The sequence below is a fragment of the Columba livia genome, chromosome 3, assembly GCF_036013475.1.
Source record: "Columba livia isolate bColLiv1 breed racing homer chromosome 3, bColLiv1.pat.W.v2, whole genome shotgun sequence".
Lineage (NCBI taxonomy): Eukaryota > Metazoa > Chordata > Aves > Columbiformes > Columbidae > Columba > Columba livia.
In genome coordinates this window covers 121,286,404-121,311,632 of record NC_088604.1, presented here as the reverse complement: position 1 = coordinate 121,311,632, position 25,229 = coordinate 121,286,404, and the positions used below count along the sequence as shown (strand labels likewise).

Below are 25,229 nucleotides of genomic sequence, written 5' to 3'. Positions count from 1 at the left end.
CAGCGCTGGAGTAAAATTAGAGGCTACCTTAAAGGGTTTAGGGTGCAACACCAATAATTGAATCCAACATTGCTGCCTGAAAATTTCAAAGCTTTAAAGCCTTGAAAAGGGATTCAAGTGGAAGTGGTGACACATAGCAGCATAAATAATTATCTTTGGTCCCTTTCACCTCTGAATTCTTTTTTTACAGCATACAGAACATGGTCTGAAGAGGTTAATAAACGCGCTGCTACAAAGCGCTTACGAAATTAATGCAACTGCCATGGATATGGGTTGCTCTCTGGGGCTGGGTGGTTGTTGGTGTCTCCCAGCTCTTCTAGAAAACTGAAGAACAAACTGGATTGTGTTGTGCGGGTGCTGGACATTTTTATTTCAGTCTGCAAGCCCAGATGAGCGTCTGGCGCGGCTGTTCCAGGACGTGGGAACTGGAGCTGTGTGCGGGGGTTGCGGCTGTTGATGCCCCTGGAAGGATTTTCAGGGGGTGTCGTCCGCTTGTTCCCTTTTTAATCAATTACAATTAAATCCAAAAAGCCTTCCTGATGGTGGGAACAGCGTATTCTGCTCAGGGTCCTTCGGAACGGGGGCAGCCAGTGGGTTTCAGCTCAGGGTGGCTTTGCCGGGCTGCCCGGTGCGGGTTTGCTTGGTCCCCGGCTCCTGGCCCCTGGGCCGGGAAGGGTGTGTTTTGCTTTTAGAGACCTGGAGGGAAACCCCTCGGCCCCCGCCCGCCAAAAACCCTCCAGGAGCAAACCAACAAAGCCCAGAGCACATCACATTACCTTTCTGCTCTCTGCCACGCGTCAGGGCTTGAAATAATTCTGAGTGTTCCAAGGCGGCTTTGTATGAAACTTCGCAACAGATTTTTCACCGGATAATTGGTGTACAGAACGCCCTGTCTGAATTTAAATACAAAAATATGTCTGATTTCCAAGGTGGGATTCAGGCGGCGTTATTGAAAATGAACGGGTGCTGAGAAACGCGGCTTCTGCAGCAGATGCGTTCTTTCTCCGTTCAAATACTGATGTGTAGAAGCGCGGGAGGTGTTGGTGATGGTGGCGCTGGAGCCGGGCGGTGCGGGCGCTCAGCCCAGCCCGCACCTCGCTCTGCTTTGTCTGGCTCCCGTGGCGCCGGGAGCTCGCCCAACTTGTTTACCGGGGTCCTAATCCAAAAAATAAATGCTTGCTTTTGTTTGTTTGCAGGGATACGGCCCCGGGAGGCCCTACCCGCTGCCGCCTCCGTCGGGAAGATACAGCTGGAATTAGCTCTTGGCTTTCTTGTGATTTTTTAAGTATAGAAAATGTCCGGGGTTTTATTTTTCTGTTCTTTTATTAATCAGGGGGAGGGTGGGGAATGGAATCCTTCCGAAACATCCCTGTACTTTTTAAACTACGTGCACATTTCTTACCAAACCGATTATTTTTTTGCTGCGGGGCTCGGAAATAACGTGTCGCAAAGTCCGAGCGAGCTCGGCTTGCTAATTGGAGCCGTTTGATGAGGTAGGAGAGCGGGTTTGTCTTTATTACGTGTGCGCCTGTCACTCCAAGCGCCCTTCACTCCACACACAAGAGCCTCCAACAGCCGGAGTTTTGAAGAACGCATAGAAATGGGGTTTGATGAACTCGGGGAGGACGGGGCGAGCGCGGCGCTTGGGGACACGGCACGGCGGCGCTTGGGGACATGGCACGGCGGCGCTTGGGGACACGGCACGGCGGCGCTTTCCTCCTCAGATGCTCCTGGAATTTCTCACGGAGAGGAGACCTTTTGGACTTGGAAGTAAAACATTTCAACTCCTACAACTTGTGCCTGTTTTTGACTTTGTTATTGTAACACAAACAAGCACGGGGAGCGTATTTGTCTGTTTTGATATGTAATTTAAAATAGCCGCAAAGTGCAGGCTTTCCATTCATTTTTAGCACTCTTTCTAGGGATTTTCTGTGTGAGCATACCAAATCAGTAAATATTTTTATTTGCTTTATAAAGTGGCTTTTGAAATTGTGAGCAGCATCGCGTGGTTTATTTCCAGCCCCCTCCAGAACGGCTTTGTGTCTTTTATCTCCACCTGCGTGCACACACTTCTATTTCACGGAATGAATTATTTCCCACACAGCCTCTATAATAGTATTTAGAATCTTAGTTTAATTTAAGAAAAAAAAAATGAGAGCATTCAGTTAAATAAGAAGCATTAACGCTGATATAACATTTTTCTGTTGTGCCCCACTTGGACTCTTCCATTAAATGTATGTATCGTATATATCAGTAAACGTCCCGGCGCTGCTGCTGCCCCTGAGCAGGGTTGCCAAGCCCAGCGCTCCCAGCACTGGGTTTGTTCAGGTTCTTCCTTCAAGGGCCCAGATTTTAATCACCAGCAACGAGGAAAAAGACCAAGACCACTGTAACCTTGGGAGGAAGAAATCACGAAGCTGGATTCATTATTTTCAAGTGATTGAGGGTGGAGCGGAGTCCTTCATTGTGATGCAAAGGGTCGCCATCCTGCCCGGCGCTGGGGGACCAATGGCCTGTTCCCTCCGCCGGGAGAATATTTGGGTCTCAAAAAAGTAATTTTGCTTTTCGAGCAGAACAAAACCAGCAGCCAAGGTGAATTTTCATGCAAATGCAGCGGTTGAGTGCGAGGCCGGAGGAAGGAGTGGGGCGAGCGGGGCGGCTGGTCCTCATGGGCTTTTGTCCCTCGCTCCGTGCCTTTGGGGGTGGAGGGCACCAAAATGGGGCTGGATGGACGTTCCGGGGGCTGCTTTGGGAAGGGCTGGTCCCCGCGGGTTCCCCCTTGTCTGAGGGTCTCGGAGCAGCCGGTGCTCCCCAGCGGAGCCTGCGCTGGGCCCAGGGGGCTGCGGGGCACCGGGACCCTGGCAGTGGGGCCACAGTTCCTGTGCTGGGGTGCAGGGAAGGGGCGCAGGGCCTGGAGCAGCCCCCTGGCCGCCTGTTCGTTTGTTGGGTGGCCCTGCTGCGTCCCAGCAGAACCGGGGGACGTGGGGATGGCCCTCGGGTACAGGAACCCCGTGGCCTTCCTGAAACTGCTCTACCTGTCTCGATCTATGTATTTGCCAAGCTGAAGCGTCCCACCGGGCGTTACCAGGGCTGGAGGGGGGTTCGGTCCCCGCACCGGGCTCAGACCCTGCTGTGAGCCGGGGAGAAACGCTCCGTGCGAGCGCGGCCGGGGGAGGGAGCGGAGCCGCCGGGTCCTTGCGCATCGCCCGGCCTCGGGGAGCGGGAACGGAGCGCAGCGCCGGGAGGGGACGGGGGTCCCGCTGCTCCCCACCCGGGAGCCGCCGGCAGGGATCCCCCGTCCCCTCCCGGCCCCGCCACGGTCTTGGGCTCCCAGCAGCAGAAATGCGTTTTTTCCGACCCAGAATCGCTCCTTCACGGCGCGGAGCCCCCGGAGGGGCTGGGGAGCAGCGGAGCGGAGCAGAGGCGGGGGCCGCGGAACCAAATCCCTTTGGCGTCTGAGGGGGAGGCGGAAAAATGGGGCTTTAGGGGTTGTCCAGGGACGGTCAAGCCGCATCCGTACGTGCACCGAGAACGAAGCAGCCAACGCTAGAGAACACCGTTTCCTTTTATTGTAGAAAAAAAAAGGCGGAAACTTCCGAGATGCTTTTCCCGGTGTGCCGCATTTCCTCGGGGAAGAGGCGAGGGGCCAAACCCCGCGGGCCCGGCCCGGCCCAGCGCTCCCGCCGCTCCTCCTGCGGCCCCGGCCGCTGCGGGGCCCGATTCCCGCTGTCCCGGCGGCTCCCGCTCTCCGCCGTCCGTCGGACGCTCAGCAGGTGCCGCGTTTGCGGCGCTGTCTTCGCGCGTACATTCGTTTACTGAGCAATAGCTAATAATAACGAGAAAAACGGTTTTTCCCCCTTAAATCTGAGCACCAGCGTTCGAGAGCTCTTCTGCCAAAACACGCTCCGCCGCCGCCGGCTTTGGATTCGTTTTATTTCCGTGCTCCAGCCGCTCCCCGTCCTCCAAAAGGCAGCGCCTGCCCGCCGCTCGCCCCGCTCGCTGCCTCCTCGACCTTGAGTTACAATTCAATTTACCTTCAATCAAATAATAATGAAATTGCACTTCAGGGGCACCCTTATAAAATTAATTCTGCTGAGATAAGTTGCACTTCAGAAGATTTATTGTTCGCCTTCAATGGGTCTGTAAGGTATACGCGGACCGGCGCGGGCTCCCGGCTGCCTGCGGCTTTGGCTGCCGGTGTCCGGCCGCGGGAGAGCGGGCCCGGGCCGGGACCGGAGCCCCCGCTCCGCCGGCCGACCCCAGGTCCCCCGGCCGCCCGGCGTCCCGTCGGGGCGGTTCTCCCGGGCGGGCCCCCGCCGGCCGCGCACCCCCGCACGAAGGCGGACGGGATACGGAGCCACGAACACGCCGCACACACACACGGACACACGCACACACACGGACAGAGCCCGCGGCCCTGCGCGCACGCCCGGCCTCCGCCCGCCCCGCTGCGGCTCTGCCTTCCAGGCCAACCCTTCAAAACCCCGGAAAGTCTAAAAAAAAGATGAAGCGAGAGCGGAGGGGGCGCGCACAAAACGGGGGCCCACGGGCGGCTGTCGGGGCTCCCGCAGGCGCCTCACCGGGCCGGGGCGGCCGTCGGGGCCCGGAGCGACCGCGGGGCGGGGCGGGGGACGGACACACGGATTACCACGTCCTGCCGTAGAGCAGGTTGGGGCTGACCATGCCGCCGTTGTAGTCGACGCCAGCCGAGTCCATGGGGGCCAGGGCGGGCACCTGGCCGTGCAGCGCCGGCGGGCTGGGCGAGAGCTCCTCCAGGTCGGCCGCCTGCCCCAGTGAGCCGGGGTGCGGGTGGGCGGCGGGGGCGGCAGCGGGGAGCGCCCCGGCGGAGGTGGCCGGGGGCGGGGGGGCGGGCTGGCCGGGGCCCGGGGTGCCGCTGCCCGGCGGCGGGCAGGGTTTGCCGTCCTTCACCAGCACGGGCACGGCGACGCGACGCGGCGAGTGCTGCTGGCAGAGGCCGCCGTCGGGGTGCAGCTGCTGGGCGGCCGCCTTGTCCTTGGCCTGGCGCTTCATCTTGTAGCGGTGGTTCTGGAACCAGATCTTCACCTGGGTGGGGGTGAGGTGGATCAGGCTGGCCAGGTGCTCCCGTTCCGGCGCCGACAGGTACTTCTGCTGCTTGAAGCGCCGCTCCAGCTCGTAGACCTGCGCCTGGGAGAAGAGCACCCTCCTCTTCCTCCGCGGGGCCGCGTGGAGCGGCACGATGGCCTTGGCGCCCTCGGCGATGCCGCTCAGGCCGCCCATCCCGGCCACGTTCATCCCCGCCGACGGGCCCATGAACCTGGAGACTGAGCGGGACAGGCGGCTCAGCGCCGGCGGCCGCCCCGTCGGGGGCAGCGGCCGCCCCCGCCCGCCCGCCCGCCCGCCCGCCGCCGCCCCGCGCCCGCACTTACTGCTGGAGTAGCGGGGGTCGCCGCCGGCCCCGTACCAGCCGCCGCCCGCCGCCGCGCCGCTCCGCATCCCCTCGGGGTAGGCGGGCAGCTCGCCCATGTTGCCCAGCCCGCCGTTGCAGTAGCCCCCGACGGCTCCGTGCGGGAACTGGGAGACGCCGTGGGGCATGTGGTAGGCGGCCGCACCGGTGGGCCCCGCCACGACGTGCTGCGGTACGGCGGCCGCGCCGGGCACCGGCGGCTGGCGGTAGGGCCCGAGGGGCGCGCCCAGCCCGCCCGCCCCGTCCATGCCGCCGAACTTCTTGTAGCTCTCCTCCATCGGGCTGAGGATGTCGGTGACCGAGAAAGGCGTCGTGTGCTTGGGGCTCAGCGACATGGCGCGACAGGACGGGGCGGGATGGGCCGGGCCGGGCGCTGCCGCCGGCACCGGCGAGCCGTGCGCGGGCAAGGCGCGGCGCGGCGGCCACCAGCCCCGGGCGCCGGTAGCTCGCCGTTTCTTTTAGCCCGGCGCCGGGTTTACGCCAGACGCGGGGGGGCGGAGCGAGCGCGCCCGGCGGGGGAGAGCGGCGGCGGGCGGCCCCGTCCCCTCCCCGCCTCCCGCCGCCCTCCCCGGCCCCCTCCTCCCGGCCATTGTCCTGCGCCCGCCGGACGGCTCTTAAGCCCGGCGGCCCCGGGGCAGCGCCGGAGCAGCTACGAGCGGCCCCGGCCCTTGCCTGTAAGTACCTGCCCGCTCCCCCCGCGGTGCGCGGCGCGGCACGGCCGGGGGGCGCGGACCCGACGGCAGTAGCCGGGGAAACCCCTCTCCGGGCCCGCTTCCCCGGGGCCGGGCGGCCGCGATCCAGGGCAAGGCAGCGGGCTGGCCTCGGCCCCTCGGGGCGGCGGGACGGGGCCCGGCGGCCGTCGCTCCCCAGCACCGCTCCCGCGGCGGTGCGGGGCCGGGCGGGCACCCGCGCAGTGCAGGCTGCCCTTTCAGGGATGATGCTTCGTTTGCGGTTTGGTTTGGGGTTTTCTTTTTGGTCGTTGTTCGTTTGTTCGTTGGTTTTGCGACAACGAAATGCGCCCTCGGGGCTGCCCGTGCCCCCGGCTGAGGGCCGGGCTGGACGCGGGACGCGCTCCCCCCGCCCCAGGCTGCGGCTGCGGAGATTCCTGCGGCGGGACCCGGCTACCGTCGGGGGGCAGCGGCTGGGGCTCCCTCCTGCCCGTCCGCTGCTGATGGAGCTGAGGGGGCTCTTTGACGGCCCTTTGCAGGCTGAGAGGACGGGGCGCAGCCAGAGGCCGAGGCCAAACTGCCGCCCTGTCCCTCCGGGCCGGGGCAGCGGGGCTCGGGGGCGGGGGCACCGGGGCACTTGCCCGCTCTGAGGGGCCGTGGGGACCTGCGGGCGGCCCCTGCTCGCTCTGCTGCGGGGACACGCGACGGGGCGGCCGGGCGGTGCGGAGCGACGGGCGGCGGGGAGGGCTCCGCGCATCTCTGCGCGGGGATGCGCGCTCGGCCTGTACAGCGCTCTGGGTGTGCGCACCGGGCGGGCGGCGCGCTCCGCAGCAGCGAGCGGATCCGCACAAACGCCGCGGGTTTGCCCCGCTGGTCAATGCGCTCTCTCAGACGGGCCTCGGGGGCTGCCTGCGCTCTCCGGCGCTGCTCCCCGACCCCAGCCGGACCGGGTGCCCTGGAGTGCCAGCCCACCCGCACAGGCTGGAGCACCCACCCGCGCGCAAACCTTGCGGGTTGGCGACCAGCAAAGCTGCGGTTTCCGTACAGACAGATAAAACTTGGCGAGTCCGATGAGCAGCACCTGCACTACAGCCCCCGGGCGTGTGTCTGTCCGCTCCCGGTGTGTGTCCCCGGGCCGGTCCGAGGGGCACTTGCTGCCCTTCCCCTGCCCCGCTCCGGGAGGGGCTGAGCCCCATTCTGGGGAGTCGGTGGTGCCCCACACCTCGGGACCGGGCTCTTCCCCTCCCATCCCCTCTCCACACCCCATCTTTGCTCTGATCGCTTCAGCGAGAACTGCTGGGTAAAGCTTCTCCAGCACTGGGAGGATTAGCAAAGAAAAATGAAGGATAAAATAATCACAGAGAGGACAGTTCTGCTTGTTAAAGTTTGTGCTTCCCTCCTAAACAGCCCCGGTGCAGAGCGGCAGTTAAAGACGTTCAGACCTCTGCATGCACTGCTGCTCCCGCTGTTCCTCTCTCCCAAACTCCCACTCCCCACCCATTTCTCCTGCGACACTTTGTTCCGTTACAGTTTTCCCACAGGTCAGGCACAATTCCTGGTGCTCACATTATTTTTTCCAGCGTCTGCTTCTTCCCTCCTTGCTTCACAAAACCGTTTAGTCCCTCTGCTGCCACCCCCCTAGCAGCGCATCGGAGCTCAGCTCAGCTCTTCATTCACCAGAGTCTTCCTCAAAGGGCTGATGGTTATACTGGTATTTTAGTTTATTTTTTTCCTGAAGGGAGTTTTCTGTCCCTTTTGGAGCTCCTGGAAGCTCCATCCTCCCGGATTTAGAGGTCCCTCTTTGTTGTTGGGGCAGTGGCATTGCCCTGATGGGTGGGAATCAGGCCTGGACCCCCGGCCAGGCAGGAGGAGGGAGGGGGACACCGGGCAGCCCTGGGGGGACACAGCCCTGGCGTTAACCTGCACCTTGGCAAAGCAAGGACCGCACAGCAGCCCCGGCTCCGTGCGGGTGAGACGCCCGGGATGCAGACGGGTGGAGATGGGCTGGGAGAGGCAGTGAGCAGCGTTCCTGCTCCTCTTCGGGGGGGCCGATGCCTGTCCTGGTGCCCTGGGGACAATTCCCTACGGGCTGCAGGGGCAAGGAGGAGGTTTGGGGTCTCGCTGGGGCCTCAGTGCTGCTTTGGTAACAAACCAGACGGAACCAGGTGAAGGAATGAGCAGGACTGGCCCCGTGCACGTGAGCCTGGAACTGTCGCCTTTTTGGGGTCCAGCGCAAGGAGGTGGCCTTTGGAGCGATGGGCAAGGTCCCAGTGCCTGCGGCCTCTGCTTGTGCACTGAGACACTTCACTGTCCAGCCAACAAAACTCCTCATGTTTGTTTTACACTGAAAACACCCCAGAATTTTTCCCAAATCAGTAGCATGTATTAGTAGCATAACACGGTAACCAAGGCTTTCATCATTTCTTAAACCAGGCACTGTAACCATCCTGAAAATGAACCTTTGGCAGGGTCAGTATCAAATATTTGGTCCTTGCTGAAATGAAGCATTGAGGTGATGTTTCCCCTGGCTGTTTCACTCCAGCAGAAACCCAGCACACCCCTTTGTTCCAGTTCAACTTCAGTGGCTGCGTTTTCTGACAGGGAGATGTTTCATTTCGTTAGGATGTGCTGTGCTGCTGGTGAAGAAAACCCTATTGATATGGCAAATGTTTCACAAGAACAACACTAAACCTTCAAATCGTTCACATTTACAGAATGTGTGTTTTTCTAACCTAATCAGTCGTTACGTGTAAGCGCCGTTCAAACCTGGACTGTGTCCTTCCATAGCCAGCCAAGATCAAGCTGTGGATTTCAAGCAAAGTAGTTTCAAAAGATTTTTCAGAAAGCACGTAACAAATGCAATAGGATTGGCGGTGACAGGAAAGAACCCGCCATGAAGTCAAACTATTGGGTTTTAATTTTTTTGAATTATATTCCCAGCTCCTTGATTACGCACCTTCCACAGAAGGTCACCGTTATTTGAAGCCGTGGGAGTGCAGATGTGATTTCAGAGATCAGTTTGTCTTTCTGATAATAATGACATATTTTGGCCGTACGGTGCTCATTTCCACACGTAAGTTGTTCTCGCTATTTGAGACTGTGCCTATTACAGTAAAGATATTGACCTTGGCAAGACACAATTGACATCAAGATAGAGGCTGATTTTGGCTTTTTTTTTTTGCGTTTTTCAATAATCCAGTATAAATGCTAATTTATTTCTGTGGCAGCCTGCCTAAAAGCAATAGTTTCTTCTAAATAATCAGAGATAGTCACTTATTGCCCAGTTACAGTGTTGTGATCGCAGTCGATGGCAGTTTGCCTTGATTCAGCTCTTACCAATAATTTGCAGAGATTAAAAGGGTCTTGAAAATGAAGGCTTAAAGAATTGCTTTCTAAAGACTTGGTTAGATTGAAAAAGGAACCTGGGGTTTGCAGTGCCCTCTAAAATCGCTTCCACATAAACCCCAGGTTTAGTTTTAAGTGTTGCTAAACAGCCTGTTCACTGGGACAGAAAGGTGTTTGTGCGGCACAGGGAGGTCTGTGCCGCTGCTGCAGGTGTTGCTCTCGCTGCTGCGCACGGGTGGGCGCGCGTCCCCCTCCCAGGGGAAATGGGGCACTTGAGGAGCCACCATGGGCAGGAGCAGCAGCCGGGGTGTCTGCTCGGGAGCGGCGGAGCTTGCTGCAGGAGCTGCTTCTGCACATTCAGGGTTTGCTGATCCTGAAGCCAACGGCAGCATTAGAGGGGGGCACGTGTGCTACTCTCGCTGCACCTCACATCTGCCCACCCGTGGGGTTCCCTGTGCGCTGCTGCTCTTTACACCATGGCAGTTACCAGCGCACAGTGACTCTTTCCACCAGTTCTCCTTGTGACTGTAGGTTGTGCTGCTCTTTGGGTAAAGAAACACTAAACATATTGAACTCCTCCAACCCTTCCCTGAAAGTCTTGCTTGCTGGATGGGTTTTATTCTGTGGGGCTTTGTTCCTGTCTGTGCCTGCCCCATCCTCACTGGGGGCTTGGGGCACTGCCTGTCCCATCCCCTTTTGGAGGTAAACTCTTCCTGTAGCCATTTATCACGCTGTTCGTTTAGAGAGCTGCTGAAAACACATGTGGTCCTTTCAGATTTTCTTCCAAACCACTGGAAAAGGCGCTGAGCAGCACCAGAGCCTCTGAAACACCTGCGGGTCAGCAGTGCATGCAGCTATGGCCCAAGATGGGTCACTGGTCCTGTTAATGAGGATGACGTTGATTCCACCTGGCGCTGACTCTGTGCTCGGTGAATCCCTTGGGCCTGGTTTAGATGCCATCAGCTGTCACCTCCACTGAGGGTGTTTCCCTCTCATTGAAATGGCAACAAGATGGTTCAGCCCGATGTGTTGTGCACTCTAAGGGGCCCAGACTCTGCTGCCAGCTCCCCATTCCCACATCCCTTGCCATCAGTTTGTGCCCTGCTGGGCTGGCAGCTGCGGGATGGCTCACACAGCTGTGGGCTGTTATCAGGAGCCTTGATTGACTCCTGCATGGAGACACACAAGTTTATTAAAGCCCGTGGGTGTGTGAGGTGCCCCCAGGAGCTGCTGTGGGCTCTGTCCCCTCTTGCTGTGCCTGGAGTGGGGTTTAGGTGGCAGTTCTTGTGGCTGTGGCAGCACAAGCTGTTTTTCCAGCTGTGGAAGGGGATGTTTCCAGCTACAGAGATCCCAGGTAAATGTCTTGTGTTCTCAGAAGTGGTTGGGAAAAGCTCCTGGCAAGAGGAATGTGGTGGTGTGTGGGGATGCGAACAGGTGCAGGGAACACTGGTCCTCCCCATTCAGTGAAGTACCCAAGAGCTGATTTTAGCACCTTCCTAATTATTGGCGCAGTAGAAAATATTCCAGTGCTGCGTGACAGTGGCATCCCGTCCGTCTTATCCTCGAATAACAGGAGGTGAATGTTTATTTGGTGTGCCAGCCCTTTCCATGGGGTTCGCTGAACCCTGCTGCCGTGGGATGGCAGCGGCTCGTGCCGCCGCCGCCTCCTTTGTGCTGTGCCACAGCCTCCTGGCCAGCTCCCCCGCTCGCTTTGTGGGGATACTCTGCTCTTATTGCATATTGTTCCTTTTTAATCAGCAGGGTTTAACAACGAGGCTGGCTTTCCCCATTGCTGTGGTGTGGGAGGCTTGATGGCTTCTCTAGGAGGGAACACTGGTAAATCTGGGTTTACTGCTCAGGTTTACTCTCTGTTGCTGTTCAAAATGTCCTCCTGATGCTCATAACTGCATCTGGCTGTGGAAGAAGAGCCTTTCACGTGGGATGTGCCTGTTTGCCTGTCCACATGTGGTACCTGGGCTGTGCTTAGTGCTGATACAAGGTGCTGGGTGGACTCTGTCCTCCTCTCTCATCCAAGAAGGATGTTTCTGCTGAGGTGGAAGCTGCCCAAATCCACGTAGTTTCTTCCCTCTGTCAAACAAGACTCACTGCTTCCCCTGGGCCCCCTTACTTAAGTATTTTACTAATCTTTTTGTGTCCCCGGATCCATTCTCTCCTGTGCCCGGGTCAGAGGGTTGAGCTCTTTGTCAGGTGGGAATTCATTGCTGGTTTGGGGAGCTCTGCCCCCCAGTCTGTCTTGGTGTTTGCTGCAGCTGCTGGGTCCCCATCTGCAGGAGGGTTTTGTGGCTCTGCGTGCTGCTGTCCCTCGAGGAGCACAGGAGAACCCTCAGACATTGGTCCACACGCGTATTCATGAGTTGCAAGCAGTTTATTTAACAAACTGTACTAAATGTTCTGTGTTAACAGGGAGGTTTAAAGAGCCATATCCAGCCTGGACAGCAGGTTGAGAGGTTAGACAGTCTTCAGACATGGAGTTGGCTCTGTGCAAGACCCCAAATAGGTATTTAGAAAAGTTGAAACCCCCTCGCTCCCATACTCATTTGATGCCATCTCCTGATCCCTTTTGTTGCCATCCTTATGTCAGCACGTAGTCAAGGTGACTCTTTGGGTTAGATTTAGGTATAGTGCGAGGAAATAATAAAGCAGAGAGACTTCCTGGAGCATCCTCTCCATTACCTTTGCAGCCAGAATAATATCCTTTGTACAACTGGAAGTAACCATAGTGACTTGGAGCCCTGGCACTGGGAGGCTGAGCAGAGCACAGTGGCAACCAGAAAGGGAAGAAAACAAATTCCCATGGAAGAATTTTGGAGCAAGAGCTCCCATGCCAGCCCTGGGGAGTGTGTCTGATGGACACATGGAACTGGGGTGTTTTCCAGTGATGTGGAAAGCCAGGAAAGAGCCTTGAGGCTTCACTCATCAGCAGAAGTGCAGGTGTGGGTGCTGGGGTCAAACTGCACCCATCTGCAAAGTTGGGCTTTAAGGATGCTCGTTCCCTGCCAATTACTGGGGAAGGGAGGGTTTACTTTGGCTCCTGCCTGTCCCATGTGGGAAAGGAGCACAAGGACATGGCCGTTTCCACAGGGCCATTTCCAGGTGAGGCTGCATCCCCGGTGTGAACAGGCATTTGGCTGTTTTGGGAGATGAGGGTTGAAACAGTGTCATCACTGACTGCCAAAAGCATCAGGTGCAAGGGCAGAAATGGGGTCCTCGCCCTTCCCTCCCTCCATGTTCACCCTGGAATGGGGACGTGGAGCAGAATCCCCCTGGCAGTGTCGGGGCTTCGCTCCCATCTCCTCTGGGCTGGAAGGAGCCCCAGATCAGACACCAGACTGGAATATGCAGAATAAAAGAACAAATATTCTTAAGAAATCAGAAGGAGATAATGGAGCCACCAGAAAGAGAGTTTTCTAAAGAAGAAATAGTGTCTGAGTTTAAAATTTTAATTAAATTACACGGAGGGAAGCCAATGCATTTAAGATGACTTACAGTATTGACTATCAGGAATCAAGAGGCAACACTTGAAATTAATTAACTGAGCTGGGGTCTGAATGCTGGGCTGGTGAGGGAGGGGTCAAGGGTTTTTTTTCTCAGACCCCAGGGAGGACCATAAATCGGGGTGAAAACCCAGCGGGAGTGGTGGTGGAACTGGGAGGTGGTTTCTGCAGGAGCAGGGGCGCTCCAGGCTGCCACCTCCTGCTGCTGGACCCCCGGAGCACCCGCACGCTCTGCGCTTGGTCACCCGCTCCTCTGGGCTTGTTGGGCACCCATTGGCATCTCCGGGAACTGGACTAACTTTATAAATCCCACTGGGCTGAAGCCAACTCTGGTTTGAGCACAGGGCAGCTGCACTACCAAAGGCCACTTAGACGTTCTTTACATCTGATTTACACACCCAGTGGGTCTGTAGTGTAGCACCTTGTGGCTCTCGAGGCTGAGTCAGGAGGAGTTGGTTAAACTGGTTTTATGGATGATATGAACCTAGAGGGGACTGGTTCTCGTCCCAGATAAGCAAATGATGGTTAAAGGCACTCTGGAAAGGCATCTCCCACATTGCCTCAGTAGGAATCCTCATTGCTGGAGCCACCTTTGCCTGGCTCCAAAGATGATTCCCTGTGGAAGTGATGTATTTAAGGTTTGGAAGGTTGCAGGGGGGTGGGTGTCCTGCAGGTGCTGCCGCCCAGGAGTGGCCTTCGCAGGCTGAGCTCCCTCAAGACTGGTGAACATCCATAACCCAGCCATTGTTTCACTGCTCTCACCTGCAGGAGGCAGCACTTTGGGGAAAAAAAAGCCTGAAAACATCACGTTTTTTGAAGTGCTGAAACATGCCATTGACAGGCCAGGCGTGTTAAAGCAGCAGAGGTGAAGCAAGGAGAAGTTTGATACTTAAACATCTGCTTGGATGCTTTGTTCAAGAGGTGCTGGACTCTTCCAGATTGCGTTAATAAAAGATTCCATTAGGTTAAAAAAAGAGGAGGCTTAAGTTAAGGACCTTGTCCTCCGTGCCGTGTGTTTTCCCATCCTCAAGGCTGTCCTCTCTGCTGTACCGGGGTTGCTGCTCCCCTCCATTGTCTCCTGCCTTGCTGCTGCACGTGCTGCAGGCTCTGACCTGTAAGTGTCACAGGGTTCCCGGTGCTGCTCGTCACCATGGAGTCACGATCCGCAACGTGAGAGTGCCATTAAAATAAAATAAAATAAAAAGCAGCGTTGCCTTCTGTAAGCAGCAGAGTGGAGCAGATGGCACCGCTGCCTGGGACGCTCTGGATGCAGGTCCCTGGCAGAGTGGCTTCGTTTGTCTGTTTGTTCTTTATCCCAAAGAGCTTCCACAGGTGGACGGGGGAGCTGAGGGACCCGGGGGTGCTGGGTGTGTGAAAGGAGCCATGGACACCTCTAAGTTCCCCCTCTTGTGTTTTATCTGCAGGACCCTGCTCTGCGCTAGAGCCCTTGGACCATTCAGGGTGGGAGCTGTGCCTGAGTCCTGGGGTGATGTATTGGTATTTTCAGCATGGGAGCCATGCTTGGGATGCTCCATCATGCCTGGTAGGCTGATGAGTGTCTTCTCAGAGGGTTTTTCTTGGGTTTTTGCTCTTGCCAAGACTCAATCTTGATGACTTCTACATTTTTTAAACTGGTGTAGCATGTCTGCTGTGAGCCCCTGGGTTTGACCTGGAGCCCCCAGCTGCTCTGGTCCGTGGGGAAGCAGCCAGCTCTGCGTGCTGCTGAGCTCCTTTTCCATCACCAGGACAAGGTCTCTGCCCGTGTGAGGTTCGAAGGCTTTGGGTGTACGTGCAGAAAGTGGCCGTGTCTCCATGCCCACCCTGCGCAAGGTGGAACTGTGTTGTGAGAGGTGCCAGGAAGCTGAGCATCCCTTGCATGGCTCCTCAGGGCAAGAGGTGGGAGATGGCACATCATTCCCCTGGGATTCCGGCTGAGCTTACTGCTAAGGGGTGGTGATTTGGGGCCCCCCGGCACACAAAATCCCCAAAAACCACCCCGCTGGGGCAGGCTCGCACTGCAGGCGCACACCGGTGCGGAGGTCCTGTCGCCTGAATATTTATAGCACCTTTGCTATGTTCATTCTAGCGTTAAACTGCTAATTAATTATGACATTTGTGCTACTTCATTTTTCCACTGTGAATCTGCAGAACCTGGCAGGCAGTTAATTAGCTCTTTCTATGCAAAGGATACTAAGGAAAAATAATTGCTTGAGGAATCATCATCGTGTTCTTTCAGAAAGGTCTTACCTATGAGCTGGCTTAAAGCTGGCTAGATTTGCACTTTGAAAGATGCCTCTGTCAAAGGCCAATCCTTTGCAAGAGAGATTTCAAGGAAAAGGTTATCTCGGAGATGTGGCTCAGTGGGTGTTATTTAGTGCTTGTAAGTCCAAGGGAAATCAATTATCTAAACAACTCCTGTTCTGGAATGGATTTCTTTATTCTTTTTTAAATATGTACTCATCTTTGTCCTCGTATTGATGTGCACAGCCAACAAGCCTGAGATTGCAGGGGGCAATCTGTCTGCTCGCACCTCTTGCCTGGGAAAAGGTGAGGCTCCTCCCCAGCACCCTTTTGTTTATTTTAAAGTACATTTGTTTTTTTAAAGGAACTGTTGGGGAATGGGGATTAGAAGCAGCCACTGGCTCTGTGCACCCACCTTCTCTTCCCAGATGTACCCTGACCCCAGGGGCACCCAAACCTGTCCCGGTCCCTCGAGGGGCTGGGTGATGTGGCTGAAAATGCTCCTGGCTGATGGGTACGGGGTGTCCCACCTGTAGGGATCTCGCTGGTTTGGGGGCACAGTTGCCCAGGGCAGGTCCCTCAGAGGGTTTGGCAGCACATGGGGGGTCTCCTCCCTGGGCAGCTGCTGCTCTGATTCTCCAGCTTTGCTGCTGTCTGATGCAGCTTTTTTATGGCCCCACCAATATACCGAGCATTGCTCTGCCTATTTTCCGGCTCCTTCTATAAGAAGAACAGGTCTGTGACCACTGGAGGCCCCTTGGGGTAAGGAGCAGGTTTTTATTTTGGGGTGACAAAGGCAACGGGGAAAACAGAATAATGGTATTTGTGCCTGCAGGGATAAACAGGCATTTTCTTAAACGGATTGAAACCTACGGCGGGTATGCTTGCCCTCAGCACTCCTTTTGAGAAACTTGTGTTATTAGCAGATAGTTACATGTTGAGGTTACAGATGGAGCATTACAGTAATGGAGTTGACATCTGTGTAATGGAGTTGACATTTTATTGAAAAGGAAAAAGAAAAAACCTTAACAAACAGTTCCCCTCCCTCCCCCCTTCTTTATTTCCTTATTTTGCTGTCATCAATTGCAATGAGGCAGGCAAACTTTGAACAGCCGCCAGTGCCGGCAATTTAATAAAATTTCATACAACAGGAGGTGCTTCAGGAATGTTAGCGGGACTAATCAGTCCGCTGTAAACTTGAACTTTGCTGAGAAATCAAGGCAATAGCTCGTTCAGCAGCAAACAGTAACAATTTGAATCAATTCTTGGCAGCACACACTTGTTATTAACTGTCACACACACTCTTGGCTTCCAGTTTGCGTTAGATGCTTTTAGCACAACTTCAGAGCTGGGATCTCTTCCTGGGGGACAAGGCTTCTTTTCTAAACTGGTGAATAGATGGGCCGGGCTCTGCTGGGGCTGCTGCTTAGGCTCTGCGTCGGGTTTGCCTGGATTTGGGCTGGGGTGTAAAGAAAACCCTTTATCAGAGCAGGTATAGGACAAGAGGGACAAACAAGCCCATCTGGGCTTGCAAAGATGCAAGAAGATCGTTTAGGGAAAACAAAAGCTCTTGGTTCCCAAAATGCTTTTCAGAAGGAATATATAATAATAATAACAATAATAATAATTGTTGTAACCTTTGTTAATTAAAATTAATAATAGTAAGTCCCTCGTTGGCTTCTGCTCTTCCCTCTGTACTGCAATTTATGTAGCACGTCTTTTTTTCTTCTGATAACTTAGGTTCCTACAGCCCATTGACATTTGTATTTCTAACGTAATAATCAAATGCTAAAACACAGAGATTACACTTGGATCAACACATTCGGTTCTTAAACCCTGAAAGTAATTATATTTTCTCATGTACAATGGAATGAAAATTTTATCATATTAACCATTAGTGGCTCTATTGTCTGAATGTCAGCCGGTGGCACCACTTGCAGTATCACCCGCTCCTTCTGTAGAGTTAAACCTTGCAAGTTTTCCCGCATCTGGAAACTTTTTGGGGAGCTGTGGGTGACCCTCATTCGGGAGCTGTGACATACGAGATGCACGGCCCATCCTAGCAGGTGGTAATCAGCTCAAGTATAATGAATTGGCCATGAAGTGATGAGGCTCTTCGGGACTTGATGGCTGAACATGTATGTAGTTGAGGTCTGGTTAACTCTGTTCTAGACACCTAATTTGTGGAGAACTTTTCTGAGCTGTGCAGCTGAACTGAGCCCTCGAGACAGCCCTGGGTGCCCAGAGGGAGACTGTGGTGGCCAGGGCTGCTTCTTGACCCGCTCAATCCAAAACTGTGGTGCAGAGAAGCCATTGAAGCTTTCAAGAGCTTCTTGCAAATTCACATAGAACGGAGAGAAGGGGGTTAAGTGTTTGGGGAAGCTGGAGCTGCTCCCAGCTGCTGCGCAGGGTGTTGCTGGTGTGCTGATGGAGGAACAGCCTGTCCCAGCCCAGGCGGAGCTCAGCTAAACCTGCTCTGAGGCCTGTGCTGCAGAGATCCAACTCTGAGCTCTGAGGAGCTCTTGTATTTCTGCAAATTAATGGCATTTCAGCTCCTGAGCCAAAGCCCATCTAAACAGGCAGAAAACCTGCTGCTGGTCCTTGCTGGCCACTTGCATAGGCAAGTGTTCAGTTTGACTCGGTGATCTCAGACGTTGCTTGTGCAAAACAGAGGCTTGGGACTGAGCTTAAACAAGGGTTTAAGTCTGGCTGTGCAAGGCTTGACCGTGTCATGTGTTCCTGAGCACTCCTGTGCGTCAACAGCTTTAACACTGTGCAAAAGCAAAAAGGTCTGGGACTCTGAGGGGTAAATAACCCTGGACAGTCCCGGTTCCTGTGAGGAGCTGGTTTCACTCCTCTCAGCTGTGAAGTGATTCCTCACAAGTCCAGAGGGAAGGATCCAGGCTGGTTTGCGATACTTCTGCACAAACGTAAGTATTTCTAAACTGTGCTGGGCTATTCAGTGCTGTTAAGGTCTGGTGTATTTCAGCCAGTGTGGTGGATTGCTTTGTTTTTTACCGCGTAGCTGAGAAAACTACAGCAGTGGAAATCTTGTGGGGTTCTCACCCCCAGAGCAATCTGCACTTGGAAAACACAGTGGCACAATATAGGATGGAAGCTTCAAGATGTGACAGTGCAGCACCCTGGCCAAAAGGGGTAGGTGACTCTTTATATCCAGGCAAATGCCACCTCCCTTGTTCTCTTCCATTAGTATGAAACTGAAATCCCTGAAAAAAACACGTTCACTGATGCTGGGAGGGCTCTCAGGTGAGGGTCACCCATGCCCTGGTCCACACAGACCAGCAGGCAGCTGGAGTTGGGCTCGCTGGGCATCTGCATCCTCAGCACCAGGAACCAACAGTATTAACTGGTCACCTGCTTCAGAATTGAGGAAAAAAAGGGTTTAGCCCTTTTACTTCCTAATCTAGAGCAAGGTCTTAAATTGAGGGGAATGCTTTCAGCGCTGCATCCATGGACTTCAGCTGCTGGCCAGCACGCCCCATGTTAGCCTGGATTTCCCGGTTTAAAATCATGGTTAAGTTCCTGGAGTTTCCTGGCAAATCCAGCTAAAGGGCCTTGGGGGAAGGCAGGAAAAGGTCTTGCTGGAGCCTGAGCTTGTGATTGCTGGCCGGCTCTCCACTCGAGTCCCGGCAAAGCAGGGATGCGATCAAGGCCCACCAAGTATCCTTCAGAAAGCATTTGATGCGGGGAAATGGCGCGAGTTGATAAAGAAGTCGATAACGGTGCGTGTCTGAAGTGGAACTTAAGCTAACTGCTGAAAATACTTTGAAAAGCACTGACCACAATTAAGCACTTAATCAGGAGAGAGCTGCAATTTTCTGAGGCTCAAAGTACAAAAATCGTGAAGTACAGATCCAGAGATATGAAGGAAAATGTCTCTTTGGCAATTAAGATCCATTCTGCTCAAAGGCTGGAAATGGTATCGTTGAATTACTTTTGTTGCACAGTTGACACACTGAATTATCTAAAATGTAAACCATTGTGCCTAAAATGCCACTCACTGAGTAAAACAGCTCCTCCTGCTCAGCTGTTCCTCAGCTCAGCGATTGCCTCCTGATGGTATCTGCTTTCCCTTCTTTAAAATAATGTTTTAAATGGAATCTTTTTTATTTCCCTCTCCCAGGAAATACATACTGGTTGGAAGGAGCCAGGCAAGAACACCAGGGGTAAGGGCTTTCCAGGAGCTCTTCTGCCTGTTGCTGAGCTGATGTGCAAAGCCCCCGAGGAGGTGTTGGTCCCACCGGAGGAAGCACCGGGGTACCTGTCCCGCTGCCACTTGGCATGTACCATTTGGAGATGGGTTTGTTCTCTGTGCCAGCCAGGAGAGAGGATGCCAAGATGCCTTCAAGTGGCACCAGAATGCTGTCACAGGTGGGACAATCATCAGAGACTCTCTAAGTGCTGCCACCGCTCAGAAGAGCTGGCTCAAACGGTGTCTGTGGTCTCCCTGGTGTTACATCCATGGCTGGAACCTGCTAATGATGGCTACACAGGAAAAATGGTTCTGCTAAAGGCAGGGACAAGTCCCTCTGGCCCCCAGGGTCTGAAGTGCCTTGTGAGGATGTCTTGGGAAGAGGGTCTTGGTGACACAGCTGGCCATTGGGGCTGGTGTCATGGCTGTCACACCAGGGAACTGGCTGCAGGGCATCACATTCCCTTCATTTAGCTTGTTCCTTCCTGGAGGAGCTGTTGCAATGGCTGAATCACTGCAAACCCAGCTCCACTGTGTGAATGTCTCTGCTCTTGTCCTTTATAACCGCGGCGTGTTGATACCAGATCTGCAACAAGTACTGCTGGAGGTACTTTGTACTGCAGCTGCTGATGTTCCTACTTGTTTCACACTTGATTAGAGATGATCTTGTAGAGTTTTATTGTTGATTTTTTTCTTTTACATCTGTGATTTGTCAGAACTCCTTGTTACATCTCCAAGTGCCAATAAGCATGAAGCCCATATCCATCAGTCACTTCTCATGGCTTGTCTCCCTTTGAGAGCCTGATTCAGTGTCTCCTGAAGTCAATGCAAGTCTTTCCATTGATTCCAGTGGATGTCAAGTCAAGCTCTTCTTTAGACTGAGATGACAGGCACTGTCTTTGAGTGTCCTACACCTAGTACGATGGGACCCTTCTTCATCCTGAAGCTCCTAAGAACTATAGTAACAACTATGAAGTCATCCTGAATAAATTCAGATTAAATGCTTGTATCACACCACATCTTACCTTTTGTTTTTGGAGGGGCATGGACAAAACCAGGATTACTATAACCGCAAGTTGCATATCTATGTATCCATCATTGAGAGCTGTGTGGTTTTTGTGTAGGCAGTTCAGGAGGACGGAGAAGACTCAAGTGGCATGTATTATTTGTTAAATAGTGACAAGGTTGATAAAGTGTGGCAAACTAGATAGCTGTCTGTATTTTTAGTTCTTCCACTCCAGTGTCCATTTCTGAAGGTTCATGAAGCAGTGCAGTGTTACACCAGGCAGTGTGCAGAGGAGTTAAGCGTGGCTTTTATCCTCTGATGACTAACATGCTGCAGCCAGCCGGAATGGTGTAAATCTCTTCTTACACACAACCAAGCCAAAACAAATATTACGCAGTGATTAAGTGGCAACCCAAACAGAAGCAGGCGTCCTGTGGGCTGAAACAGCAAGTCTTGGGTTACAAAACTCAAGATACGTTAATTTAATTTGATTATATATTTGATGGCTATCTGAAGTGGCCCATGAATAATTGATGAAAATTAGAGAAGCTGTTGTTTGCCTTTAAAATCAAGCTGAAGAAAGTAGAAACTGAATATTTAGGAACATAATGACTGTTTGCACAGGTCACGTGAGATGTCCCCATAGCCTACCATTGTCCCCAGTAGCAGGAGCTGGTGGAAGAGATGTGTGGAGCTCTCCCTATCTGGCTGCATTGATGGTTTATAGTGAATTAAGTAAGGATAGTGGCACTCAGACTAGCCAAGTTGTGTAAATAACTCTCTCATGTTCATGGGGATGTGTCTGTGGGTTGGGTAACTGGTGGAGCCCCCGTATCTCTGCTTTGGGAGGCACAACTGCTGATGGATCCACCATCCCTGGCACAGGCTGTCAGCAGCCCAGAGGAGATCCGCACCATTCTCTGCAGTGGGGTTAACCAAGATGCTTCCTGGCTATTTTTCCTGACTGCTTTTTGATGTGTTCTACAGGCTTAGAGGAAAAGGTTTTGAAGATGGGCATGGGTGTGGAGGGTGAACATAGGCAGTCTTTATCCTGGGAAGGTTGCTTACCCTGTCCTTGTGCTCCCAGGGGACGCAGTGAGAGCCACAGTCACAGCAGCAGCCAAGAGACCTGCAAAGCTCTGCAGCTCCTCGGTGGCTGAGACGGAACAGGGACCTCCTGAAGCCCAGGTGGGTACCGCTTTCTGCACTTAACGAATGTAGGCAGAGCAGAGGGTGACACTGGGACTCACCTTCTCCTACTTTGCATGGCCACCTGCCCCTTCAGAACATGCAATGGCTTAAACTTTGGTGGTGGTGCCACTGACAACCAGGTCCCTCTCAGTGAAGGGTGTTTGGCAAATAGTGAGTCCTGCCTGGTGCGTGCAGTGAACATGATTTGGGGGTAAGAAGGCAGATGTAGCCTAAGGGAAAGCTGGAGACACGGGGAGGGTCAGGTGTCAGCACTTTATCTGAAGAATTGAAGAAAGTGTGGCGTATTTTTCTTGCAGTGCAACCGCGTAGCTCAGCTTGGAGCAACCAGCACGACCGAGGGCTGCGTGTCCTTCCTTACCAAGGAGAGGGCTGAAATGGAAGAGGTTACCTGGCAATGACTTCTTGCTATTGTCAGCGGCTGTAAACAAGGTAAAGGTAGAATAGGGAAGATGGGTAAATAGTCAAAATAAAAATAAACAAACTTTGATTTGTCTGGGTCTTTGAAGGAGCACAATAACCAAAGGCACATGGGGAGGGCAGAAAGCATTATTTACTCCGGGAAAAAAATCATGAATTATACAGAAAGTTGCCCGGGAGCTCCTTCGGAGCTGTGACCTGTGGCGGTTTGTGAAGAAGAGCAGGTTCGTAGCAGTTTGCTTTTCAGCTGAAGCAGATGTTCCACCCCGTGGGCTCTCGTGGGGAGACGCTGGTTCCCACCAGCTGAAGATCTGACCTCAGTGCTAACAGAGAGCTAAAAGCAAGTAGATGGAGAACAAAAGCCTGTCTTCAGCATACTTTAAAGTCCTTAACCCAGATACAAAGCATGGCTATACATGTAGAAGGTAACCCTAGAATTTTAGTTTAAGCCAAACAAAATTGACTGGTTATGGAAAAAACAGTCTTACCTTGTTTACTGCCAAGATGCAGCTTTACATTTGAGCTGAAAGGGGGATAAAGTTTAGCACTGCTCACTGTTAGGTTCCTGTTTGAATACTCACACAATGGTTTTAGCTGAATGGGAAATCTGGACTAATTTAAGGGTTTTTTTAGTGACAGTGGTAAAAAACTGATGCTCTGTTAAACCAGATGGCTTAAAACTTGCCACTGGGTTGATTTGTTCCTTTACAGATGCTGGAGTGTCCAGAAAACATATCTTTCCAAAGCCTAAGTCTTCCAAAGGCAAAAGCATACTTCAGTGAGGCTAATAGGAGTCTTCAGGCTGTGGTGGGCTTGGGGTCAGCAGGAGATGGACCCATACATAGCGCTACAGACAGAGCTTGATGAGCATTTGCCTTTTGCAGGGATACACCACTGCCATGATCCTTCCCTTCTTTAAACCCCTGCTGGAAACTCATGCTCATGCTGAAGACAACTGCTGGAAACTCATGCTCATGCTGAAGACAACAAGGTCATGACTTTGTGATCATGTTGACCAGCTGGCAGTCACCAATTTGCTATTGATTTGTTCTGCAGTGAGTTTGGACAGACCAAATTTGGGCCAGGATTCTGTCAAATTGGCCCATGCAGCACTGGGCTGCAGTTTAATCATCAGGTGGTTATGTTTTTCAGGTTGTGAACGTGAAAGTACTTGGTTGAAGAAGAACAGATAAGAAGAAAAGATAATCCTGAATGTCCTGGACTGCAAAAAGGCAAACTTATTTTCCAATATCACTGCTCCTTTGTCACGTTAGGTCAATTTTGTGATCTATTTGTAATCACTGAGGTGTTATTTTTCCCAAGTTCTTACATGGGGAAGGAAGGGGAGGCACGGTTACTGTGTATGGGCAGTACCCAGCACAAAATGCACACAGAGTGGTCAGATACCTTCTTTGCTTCTCCTTCCCTCCTCATCCCCATCAGCTTGATCTCTGTTGACTCTGGGCTGAGTTTATTTTTGCCTCATTCAGCAACACTTACCTTAAGAGCCAAAATACAAAAAGCTGGGGATGTTTTGGTTGCTGTTTTGTCCATAATATGGAATTTTAAGTGGCCTCAGTTGAGAGGGACAAATCAAGTAGCCTTCTGAAAAATGCAGCAAAGAGCTGCTGCCCAAAGTCACCACTGATGATAACACTGAATTATCTTTTGTTGTGGATTTCCATCCAGCTGTTCCCTAACTCTGAAAGGGACCATCAAAGGCCGATTCTGCATTTATCCATTCCTTCAGAAAGCACCCTATAAGCTATGAGTGAGTTCTTCTCCTGACCTTTAAAGCCTTTTGTCTTTGGAAATCAGTGATAAGAATTGCATGAAACTGGTGTATTTTCACCCTATGGCAGGAGTAGATTGATGAGATGCCTAGTGCTGCCAGCACCGCTTTCCTTACCAGCCTTATGTGTGTACGTAAGTTCGCGCCTGCTGTGCATAAAAGCACGTACAGATTTAGATTGGCTGGAAGTCACTTGTTTTGTATATAAATGGGTCCTGCTGGGCTGTCACTCACCCTGTACACTCGGGGGCTGCAATACTGTTAACCATGCGGCTTGTGTCTATATACCCGGGAAAAAACCCCAAGGGTTCCTTTGCCACAGCTTTGTGTGAAAGCACACGCTTCAGGATCATTCCTGCCATGTGTTCTGAGCTGAGTACGTTTCTGCTTGTGCGTGGGTTGTGGAAGGAGCCCTGCACCATGGACTGGACTGTCTCAGCCACCGGGGAATGTCTCAATAAGCAGTAGCTGGGAAGCTCCGTGACCAGGGAAGTTTCTCAGGGTTTTGTTGGCAGTCGTGAACGGCAGAAGATGAACTTTTTTCCCCGCAAAAGACTCTTTCCTGCAAGATGTGTACACAGCATGGCAAAGGTGCTGGGGAGACAGAGGAGCTCCGTTTGCAGCCCCTGCCACAAGCACGGGGATGGTGCCGAAATGATGCTCTGGTAACCCAGGCCAAAAAAAAGAAAGGTATAAACATACACCTTTTAAGACTGTTTTTTCTTTAAATAGTTGGAATAGTTTGACCAGCCCCCAGCTGCAGTGGTGATAATATGATTTTACACTATTTATTCTGAGCAGCTTTGCTTGCAGTTTTTATATCACAGCTAACTTTCTCCCTGAAATGGTGCTAAACCCCATGAAATACAGCAGATCTCTATGCAGAATCAAGGGACTCTGTTTCAGTGAATCTGCAACAATTCAAGGCAAGTTTCTCTGAGCACTCGGATTTTTACATCACATTTTACATGTTTTTCTATTGATAGCATTGACATGATATTTAGCAGTTAAATCCCAAATATGTAAGTGGAATTAAGACCTATATGTATCCCGGTTACCTCAAACTGCTCAAACATTATTTGTGTAAAACAATAAAATATGTTAAACATCAAAATGCAGATGTGATAACTCACGTTTTAAATTATTTTTGCCTGTTGTTTGAAGAATTTATTGTCAGACTTGCATGCCAGTGTGTCCCTGTGGTGCCTTGAGGGAACTGCATGTTGATGCTCATTTCTACCCATGGGACAGACTTGTGGAGCGCTCTGGAGCTTGTCCTTTGCACCTGGACTCAGAGGTTTGGCGGGGCCAACCTGCCCCAGCCATTGGGTATGGTGAGGGTGGGAGATGGGGGCTGCTGGCTGAAAGGGCCAC

At 53.1% G+C, this 25,229-nt stretch overlaps 2 protein-coding genes and 1 long non-coding RNA gene across 4 annotated transcripts in view; 2 read left to right on the top strand and 1 right to left on the bottom strand.

Annotated features, from left to right (window-relative positions):
- Positions 1-1,995, top strand: part of XRN2 (5'-3' exoribonuclease 2) — a 37,322-nt gene extending 35,327 nt beyond the window's left edge. For both annotated transcript variants that reach the window (XM_065059465.1, XM_065059463.1), the window contains exon 30: positions 1,197-1,995. In XM_065059465.1, coding sequence (XP_064915537.1) covers positions 1,197-1,259 — 63 coding nt within the window. In that variant the 3' untranslated portion in view covers positions 1,260-1,995. The remainder of the gene's footprint in view (positions 1-1,196) is intronic.
- Positions 1,996-2,472: 477 nt separating this feature from the next.
- NKX2-4 (NK2 homeobox 4) lies at positions 2,473-5,900 on the bottom strand. The gene is made up of 2 exons (XM_065059482.1): positions 5,409-5,900; positions 2,473-5,303 (listed from the first exon to the last, which is right to left on the bottom strand). The coding sequence occupies exons 1-2, from the start codon at positions 5,779-5,781 to the stop codon at positions 4,645-4,647; spliced, it is 1,032 nt and encodes a 343-aa protein (XP_064915554.1). The 5' UTR covers positions 5,782-5,900; the 3' UTR covers positions 2,473-4,644.
- Positions 5,901-10,677: 4,777 nt separating this feature from the next.
- On the top strand, positions 10,678-24,969 carry LOC110355203 (uncharacterized). Its single transcript, XR_002407697.2, has 5 exons — positions 10,678-10,813; positions 19,360-19,607; positions 21,522-21,622; positions 21,943-22,075; positions 23,216-24,969. It is a non-coding gene; the product is annotated as an uncharacterized LOC110355203 (long non-coding RNA).
- The last annotated feature ends 260 nt before the right edge of the window (positions 24,970-25,229 follow it).

Excerpts from the sequence above, each read along its gene's own strand:
- NKX2-4 (XM_065059482.1), bottom strand. The coding sequence starts at position 5,781 with ATGTCGCTGAGCCCCAAGCACACGACGCCTTTCTCGGTCACCGACATC. Across the intron at positions 5,304-5,408 it reads CGACCCCCGCTACTCCAGCA|TCTCCAGGTTCATGGGCCCG; the intron begins GTAAGTGCGGGC and ends TGTCCCGCTCAG.